This window comes from Arachis hypogaea, chromosome 6 (genome assembly GCF_003086295.3).
Source record: "Arachis hypogaea cultivar Tifrunner chromosome 6, arahy.Tifrunner.gnm2.J5K5, whole genome shotgun sequence".
In the NCBI taxonomy this organism is placed as follows: Eukaryota; Viridiplantae; Streptophyta; class Magnoliopsida; order Fabales; family Fabaceae; genus Arachis; species Arachis hypogaea.
Window position 1 is genome coordinate 11,736,034 of NC_092041.1, and position 9,700 is coordinate 11,745,733.

At 36.1% G+C, this 9,700-nt stretch overlaps 1 protein-coding gene across 1 annotated transcript; it reads left to right on the forward strand.

The window, feature by feature from the left end:
* Positions 1-4,327: 4,327 nt before the first annotated feature.
* On the forward strand, positions 4,328-7,264 carry LOC112696033 (putative disease resistance protein RGA1). The gene has a single exon (XM_025748615.3). It carries the CDS (start codon positions 4,524-4,526, stop codon positions 7,104-7,106), a length of 2,583 nt encoding a protein of 860 aa, XP_025604400.1. The 5' UTR covers positions 4,328-4,523; the 3' UTR covers positions 7,107-7,264.
* The last annotated feature ends 2,436 nt before the right edge of the window (positions 7,265-9,700 follow it).

A 9,700-nucleotide genomic window follows, 5' to 3' on the forward strand; every position in this document is an offset into this window, starting at 1 on the left:
ACTTAGCTAAGTCTTCCTTAAGTCTTTTAACCTCTTTGAGCAACTCTTCATTTTGCTTAAAACAATTTACATATGCAAGAACAGAATGGTCACTTTCACAGCTTCTAACTTGGGCTTTTAACTGCTTATTCTCTTTCACAAGATCACAAGCAGTTTCGGCCTCTCTTAGTTTTTCTTTGAGAAAATCATTTTCAGCTTTAAGGATGAAATTTTGTTGTTCAAGATCTTGATTCTCAGTTAGAAAACATCTTATTTTTTCAGAAAGGTGATCTATCATAAGATGAAGGTCTTCAGTGTCAGGGTTTTGAAAGGATACCTGCTCTACCTCATTTGCCATGAGACAAGGCTGTGACTTAGTCTCAGATTCTTCATCATCATCATCTGAGTCATTTTCCAAATCTTCCCATGAAGCCATCAGTCCCTTTTTCTTTCCCCTTTTTGGTTTTTCCTCCTTTTTTAACTTGGGACACTCAGATTTAAAATGCCCCATTTCCTTGCAATTGTAGCAGATTACTTTGCTAAGGTCCTTCTTCATCTTTCTTGAGCTGCTGCCTTTGCCTCTGAGTTTCACCATTTTCCTAAATTTTTTTTGCAAACAACACAAACTCATTTTCAGAAGAATTATCACTGGATTCATCATCCAGAGGGTTAGTCACAGAAGAAAAAGCAATTCCTTTCTTTTTTGAGTCTTTTTTCAAATAAGTGTTTTCAAAAGCAAGAAGATTTCCTCTCAAATCATCAAGTGTCATGGAATCAAGATTACTGCTTTCAGAAATAATTAAAGCTTTAGTTTCCCACTCTTTAGTGAGACATCTCAGCACTCTTCTCACAAGCACAGAATCAGAATGTGTAATTTCCAGAGCATCTAAGCCAACAATGATGGTGTTGAACCGTTCGAACAATTCATCAATGGACTCTCCTTCCTTCATTGTAAACATTTCATATTCTCTGTTCAACATATATGTCCGAGTCTTCTTTACAATAGTGGTTCCTTCATGAGTGATTTGTAGCTTGTCCCAGATTTCCTTTGCCGTTGTGCATCGTGATACCCGTCGGTACTCCTCAAAGCTGATAGCACAGTTAAGCAGATTTACTGCCTTGGCATTTAACTCTACCTTCTTTCTATCTTCCTCAGTCCATCTTGCTTCGGGTTTGAGAGAGACTACCCCTTCAGCACTTGTGGTAGTTGGAAATTGAGGCCCTTCAAGGATAATCTTCCAAAGTCTGTAATCCACTGCCTGTACAAAGATCTTCATCCTCTCCTTCCAATAGGTATACTTTTTCCCATTGAAAAGGGAGGTCTGTTGCTTGATTCACCTTCAGTCAGATTGTAAGACACCACATTTGTACCACTGTTTTCCGCCATGAGGATCTTTACTCCAAGCTGCAAAGCTTGATCTCTTTGAGACCAAGCTCTGATACCAATTGATGGTTTCAGTGGCTAAGAGAAGGGGGGGTTAAATCTTAGCCCCTTTTTCGCATGCTAACACTTGCTGGACTTAGAAGAAACTTTTCTGTTTTTTTTGCTCGTCCCTAGCCACGAGACATTTTCATTTTGTCTCGTCACTTGACACGAGACATTTTTTATTTTTCATCTGAACAGTAAAAAAAGAATTGAAGTAGGAGGAGAGAGAGAAAATTACACCCAGATATATCCTGGTTCAGCTGCTAAGTGCAGTGCAGCCTACATCCAGTCTCTATCACAACAATGATGGAATTTCACTATAATCATCCATATTACAAATTGTAAGGTGCTAACCCAACTTACAAGGGGATTCCCACAGAATCATGAAACACAACACAGATGTACAAAGGAACTCTAAGACATCTATGGCTTTTTCTTTTAATTTTGCACTCTCTGCCTTTTTCTGCTCTATGGCTTTTTCATACAAACCTCACTGTTTGCCTTTTTCCATGAGACTCAAGACATGACAAAATTAAACAGAAAAATATTAAACAAAAAACATTGAAGGAGAAAAAGAACTGCTAGCTTAGGTAGCTCTGAGAACTCTGTGCCTTGCACTCTCAAATCTTACTCCTTGAATCAAACCATGACTGTTCACCCCTTTTATAGAGAAGTGAAGCCTTCACAGTTGAAACACAAACCCGAGCTCAGCTTCTTTTCCTTCACAACAAAAACCGGTTCGGCCTTACAGATAGAGAAGAAATAACCATGTATTAACCAACATGCAATTACCTCTAGTTCTTTCTTGATCATCACCCTTCATCAGTCCGGGCTCTCCATCCTTGGCTTGCTCTCCAAGATGGATTTCTGGCCCTTGATGCCTCATGATGATGATGACTTCATCTGCTTCAATCTCTGCCTCAACCATCACTTCGCCACTCTAGCTACTTCCTGTGGTGGTTGAGCAGAATCAAAGACAAGCCATGCTTCAAGAATCTCTTCTCTTGGCCAAATCTTCAATGTCCATTTTTGAGCATGAAAAGCTCAAGATAACCTCACCAAATCTAACCACATTTGGCAAGTATCTTAGCTACAGCTCATTTTTATTTTAGTATGTTTTCTTGCCATCATTAGCTTGATGGTCTTGATGCATGCAACTTCTTCTTTTTCTTGGTTGAAGAACATTTCTTCCATTGTTTCCTGGACAAGGACCGAAGAAAGAAGAAGAAAGAGATGAGAGAGAATTAAAGAATCTGAAGGAAAGCAATGTAGAGTGGTTAAACACATTAATTTGAGAATAGCTTGCTTTTACTTCCCTTAGAGTGGCGTGCATAGTCATAATAGCCATCAAATCAATCTTCTCTCTCTTTCTTATGTTTCCAATGCATTAATTAAATTTGAATTCCATCCAAAATGAGAAATGGAATCCGTTGGAGGCAAACAACCAAATTCACAAAGTTGGGTTTTTCATCAATGTGCCCCAATCCCATTTTTTTCTTTCGGACCATGCATGCTAAACAAATTGGGCTTGTGACATTATTTAAATTTCTGACCCAATAGTAACATTTGCTTTCCTGATGAAATTTGGAACATGCACAAAGCAAATGAAAAGCATGTAACACACTTGGGCTTAGAGCAATCAAAATCATTTGGGCCTAAGTAACATCAAATCAGTCATATTCATCATATATTATCAAAACCAAAGGCTGAATGTATTTTGGGTTTGCACCAGAAAATTGTTTTTCGGCCCAATATTAAACCTGCACAACAAAATTATTAATTAACTTATGATTAATGAAGATTTAATTAATAATTTTACAATTAAATATTTTAATAATGTTTGTTTATCACAAATATTAATTTGGAGTTTTCCAAACTCATCAAATTCATAAAATCTCGAGCATAAAAATAAAAATAAGATGACTTAGAACTTTATTAATAACAAAATTAAATAATTTAGATACAAAAAATATATATACATTCTAATAGTTACAAAAAAAGTGAATTATTTTTATTTATATTTTAAGTTAGTAAACTGTAAACACTAATTTATAAAATATTAGTCAAAAACAAAATTTTGAATAAAAATTAGTATGGTATAAATTATTTACTTTACATAGTCACCAAAAAAAAAAATTTATTTACTTTACATAGAGTAAAAAAAAAGCCCTACACCTCAATAATAATAAAAGGTAGAAAACATACCCTAATATAAATCTCACTACTTATAAAACTATTTTCCATAATATATAATGTTCTTGTTTGGTTTTGGACTGTCTTTCACGATGGATGATTTCAATTTTTATTTGTTGCTTTCTGACTGTAATAATTGAGGTACTTTCTCTATATCATATTTGTAATATAATACAATTACATTCGATTTAACTGTTTGTCTTTGTTGAAAATTTCTAAATAGGACATGAAGTTATGATCTCAAGGAAGGACATACATATATGAGAAGTTTATTAGATTGCGTTGTTGAATCACATATTTGCATAAATAGTTATCATTGTCATTGATAATGAAATATGGATTATCTGAATAAATTTAGATGGTAGGCACTCCATTTTATTTGATGATCGAAGTACAACTACAGGCACCAAAGAAAAGAAAAGAAAAGTGGCAGCGAGAATTCCAAGAGGAACAGAAAGATTGAAGTTATTTGCTAGGTTGCAGAATTCATGAAAACTGAATATACATTGAGATGATGAATAAAGACATCTCCTAATTGACTAATTCTATTCTATGTTAGTTGAAGTTATTAAACAACTTAACCACCATTGGAGATAGGTAACTAGTAGCGACTGCAGTTTTACACTTTTACTGTTGAAGCTAAGCTAACTATGATCTAATTGTTAATAGTTATTAATATTAAGAACTGTGTATAAGAGATATGAAACTGCTTAATTACCATTTGGACTAATTCAGAAGCGAAGGTGACAAGACACTAATCTTATCTAATTAAATGGAAAAGTCTAAAATGTTAACTAGAAGGACAGCCACAAAGACTCCCTAGCAGTCAATCCTATCCACCTCATCAACACATACATTACCAGCCTTATTCTGATCTGCATTATTGCTATCTCTCTTCTTTCTGATTCTGTGATAACTGATAACCATGGCTGAATCATTCATCTTCAGCATCGCTGAATCACTTACAGCCAAGCTTGCTTCTCGTGCATATGAAGAAGCATCTCGGTTGGTTGGTGTCTATGATGATCTTCAAGACTTGAAAACCAGTCTCTCTTATGTGAAAGCTGTGCTCTTGGATGCTGAGCAGAAGCAGGAGCAGAACCACGAGCTTCGGGAGTGGCTGAAGCATATCAAACTCATCTTCTATGATGCTGAGAACGTGCTTGATCAAGTTGACTGTGAAACACTGCGCAAGCAAGTCATCAGAGACTACCGCACTTCCAAGGACAAGGTAGGCCGCTTCTTCTCGAGTTCTAATCCACTTGTGTTTCGTTATAAGCTTGCTCTTCAGATCAAGGATATTAGGATGAGACTAGACAGAGTCGCGGCTGATAGGGACAAGTTTGGGCTTCAAGTAATTGATGTTGATAGGCGAGTTGTGCATAGGAGGGAAATGACCTACTCCCATGTTGTTGAGTCTGATGTCATAGGAAGAGATTATGATAAAGAAAAGATCATAAATCTCTTGATGGAACCAAGTCTTGACAACAATGCTGGCTCTAAACATATCTCTGTCATTCCCATTGTTGGAATTGGAGGTTTGGGAAAGACTACTCTTGCTAAGCTTGTCTTCAATGATGAAAGGATAACCGACTCCTTTCCGTTGAAAATGTGGGTGGGTGTGTCTGAAGACTTTAATATCAAGCAATTGATTATTAATATCATCAATGCTGCTAGCAATTTTGTTTCCACTGGTGCTCTTCCGGGCCAGCAAAATTTAAAAGAATTGGAGGTTGAACAATTGCAATATCGTCTAAGAAACATGCTTGAGGGTCAAAAGTTTTTCCTAGTCTTGGACGATGTATGGAATGAAGATCGTGTTAAATGGGTTGAGATGAGGGATCTCATTTCAGTGGGTGCTCAAGGAAGCAAAGTAATAGTCACAACACGTAGCCAATCGATTGCTTCGATGATGGGTACCGTGGCCTACTCACATCATTTAGAAAGTCTTTCTCCCGAGGATTCATTGCGTTTGTTTGTTAGATGGGCTTTTAAAGAAGGAGAAGAGGGAAAATATCCAGATTTGATAAGGATTGGAAGAGAAATCGTAGACAAGTGCAAAGGAGTTCCTTTAGCGGTGAGATCTTTGGGAAGTTCACTATTTTCCAAACACCAGATACAAGAGTGGGAATCATTGAGAGACAAGGAGATTTGGAATTTGCCACAAAAAGAGGATGATATCTTACCTGCTTTAAAATTAAGCTATGATGAAATGCCATCCCATTTGAGGCAATGTTTTGCTTTGCTCTCCCTTTATCCAAAGAATCATCTATTTAATTCTTTTGACATTGCTTCACTTTGGGGGGCAGCAGGTTTGCTTCCATTGCAAAGCCAAGATAAAACAACGGTAGACGTTGCACACCAATATTTGAGTGACTTAATGGCAAGATCTTTTCTCTATGACGTTTTTGATTTTGGCAACCTTTATGCATTTAGACTGCATGATTTAGTGCATGATCTTGCAGTATATGTTGCGAAAGATGTGTGCCAATTGGTCAGTTCAAACACTCGGGGTATATCAGAAAATGTGCTGCATTTGTCTTTTGTTGAGAATGGTTTGCCTTCCAATTCCATCAAGCCAAGCTTAAGAGGTGTGAGAAGCATTCTGTTTCCAGTTGACAATCAGGGAGCCAGTGAAGCTTTCTTGGATGCATGGGTGTTAAACTGCAAATACCTGCGATATTTGGATTTAAGTGATTCTACATGTGAGACTTTGCCTCGGTCAATTGGTAAGTTGAAACATTTAAGATATATTTCTCTTCAGGGTAATACAAGAATAAAGAGGCTCCCTAACTCTATTTGCAAGCTCCAAAATTTGCAAGTTCTGCTTCTTAATGGGTGTTCAAATCTTGAAACTATACCGAAAAAATTAAGAAAGTTGATCAGCCTGCAAAGATTGGAGATAACCACAAAGCAATCTATTTTGCCAGAGAGTGACATTGCAAAGTTGAATTGTCTTGAACATTTGTCTGTCGCAAATTGTGATAATTTGGAGTCCTTGTTTGTTGAGACAAGATTGCCTACACTTCGAACTTTGGAAGTTATTGACTGTGCGAAGCTAAAGTCTTTGCCACTTGATATTCACCATTTTCCTCAGCTAGAAACTTTGGTAATCAGCGGTGTTGACAGTGAAGATTGCCTTGATAGATCAGATGATACTAATGCTGTCTTAAAGTTAAAAACCATTGTTCTTTCTGAAATGGTAACATTGCCTCTTTCTCTCCAACAATATGCAAGAACGTTACAAACTTTGGTGATTGCAGGTTGCTACGAGCTGGAGGTACCACCCGAATGGCTGTGGAATCTGAGTTCTTTGAAATTTCTTTATATCTTTGATTGTCCGAAATTGAAGTCTCTTTCCAGTGATATCCACCGTCTAACAAGTCTCCAAGTCTTGCGAATCTTAAATTGCACCGAGTTATATAGAAAATACGAGCCACAAGTTGGAGAGTGCTGGCACATGATATCTCACATCAAGCATACTGACATTAGGAAGACATGGGAGTAGCTAATGGAAGATGAAGAAGAATTGTGTTGATGACCTGGATTGGAGTCAAAGTGCCTTTTGTTTTGAATTATATGTCTTCAGTGATTTTTTAAGTTTCTGTATGTTCTTTCGTAATTCAAGATGGTAATTCAATAAGTCTGATTTACTGTTGCCTCTAATGAAATTCTCTACAAATTAGACATTAAGTTACAATCTCAAGGAAGGACAAAGAAATAATTAAATACAATAAATATACATTAAAAGTGTTATAATAATAATAATTATAAAAAATTTTAATTATAAATATTAAAATTTTACAATTTATACATATTAATATTTTATTATTATATTATTTGGTCTACTTATACATACTACGTAAGACTCTATTATTCTTTATTTTTTAATCTCTCATACCAATTAGCAAAAATTTCTTTAAATAAATTTAAATTTGTTATATTTTCTTACTAAATATATTCAAATATATCATGATTATAAAATTAATTCATAATTATATATTTATATTTTTGGTATTTTTCATTCTTATTTATTTTTCTAAATCCAAATAAATTTAAATTTGACACATCTCCTTACTAAGTATATTTAAATATATCATAATTATAAAACTAATTCATATTTTTGCTGTTTCTTATTTTCATTCATTTTTTTAAAAAAAATTCTTTAAATATTTACAATCCAATAACACTATATAAAAAAATAAAGTATGACAACTAAAACAAATATAAAAATAGAAACAATAAATACAAATATAATTTTATACAATTCTAATATAAAAAGTCTATATCTTTTTTAAAAATAAATGAATTTAAAATTTTAAAATAATAAACTATATTTTAATTTATATTATATTTTAGTTGAATAATTATATAAAATTATATACAAATGATCAAATAAATGTTTTATAAAATATTTTTAATATAAAATAATTTAAATTCAACATTAATTTGTATATATTATCTAGTTAATTTTTAAATAACATAATATTTATTAAAATATATTATATAATATAATTAATTGATTTAAATCTACGGCTATTGCGTGAGTCTCACTCTTACAAAATAAAGACAAGACAGAAAAAGAAAAATGGATGCTGGCAAATATTGTAAGGAAAAAATTAATAGGATGAGAAAAATAGGGAACAAAATTAGTCAAAACATTAATATAAATAATACAAATATAAATACTAGTTACTATATTTGAGTACATAGTTAGCATTAATAGTATGAAATTTATGAATAAATTTGGTGGTTGCTCCATTTTATTTGATGATGATCGCTTGTAATTTATAATTTATAAAGCTAATGGTGATAAGCTTATACATAATTTTGATATGCCGATTGTACACATTTAAATGTGTTCCTATATATGTGTTACAGATCCAGCCCACAAATTTCACGCCCAGAACGGTCTTCGAATTCGGTTAGTCAGATCCGACCCGATTCGCCCATTTAGAAGGTCCGGAACCGGTCCACTAGAGCTTCTAACCAACAATCAAATTCAAATACCTCTCTTATCTTAACCAAATAAGATAAGATAAGATAATTACCATCACCTATATAAAAGGGAGCCCCAGGCCTCCTCTGGTACGTCATTCACTTTACACACCTCATACCTCTTAGATCCATTCTGACTTGAGCGTCGGAATGTCTTTGTAGGTACCACCCTCCATTGCTCCAGTCAAATAATCTGGCATCTGCCTCAATCCGCAAGTTTCCGATCCATCTCTCAACCCGTACCGGAGGCATCCAGTACATTGGCGCCGTCTGTGAGAAATTTGCAACGTCGTGATGGCATGGCAAATATTCTCGAAGAGCAATCCCCAGGCCCTCACCACTCACACACACGAACCCCAACCCCCGAAGGTTGGGAAACCATTCCTCTCACTCACCAAAGAGTAACAAGTGTTGTGCGCTAGCCAACCTCGCCCCAGCAACAATCAAAGGGAGAAGGTAGTCCACAGCATGAACCCCGAGCCCCCGACGGTTTCGGGAAAAAAGCGATCCAGATAATTCAAGACCTCTGCCTCCGAATACAAAACCTCGAGGGCCGCGTAGCGACCAAAGAACGGTGTCACCCGGAACACGGAAGCCACGCGACCTCTAAAACCCGATCCTGCCGCGAAGCTAAACACGACAGGTCACCCGAACGGCGACGCAGCAAAAAACACGATTGTAGCGTCTCCCGAGACCTAGAGCACCGGCGCAAAGAGGACGACCGACGACATCACCGGGAAGCCAAACGCATGAAGAGAGAACATGAGATAATGGGAGCCACCCCTTTCACAGAAAGAATCCTGAGAGCCATACTCCCGAAGGGCTTCGACAAGCACACGGACATGAAAAACGACAGAACCAAGGATCTCCAAGAACACCTAACGGCCTTCGAGGCCAAGATGAACTTGGACGGGGCCGCTGACGCAGTCTAATGCAGGGCCTTTCCGGTAACCCTGGTTGGACCTACAATCAAGTGGTTTAACGCCCTCCCGTACGGCTCCATAGCCAACTTTCACGATATCTCGAGAAAATTTATGGCCCAATTCACCACCCGATTCACCAAAGCCAAACATCCTATCAGCTTACTCGGCGTCACCCAAAGGC

Bases quoted from the DNA above. Each gene is read 5' to 3' on its own strand.
- LOC112696033 (XM_025748615.3), top strand. From the start codon at position 4,524: ATGGCTGAATCATTCATCTTCAGCATCGCTGAATCACTTACAGCCAAG.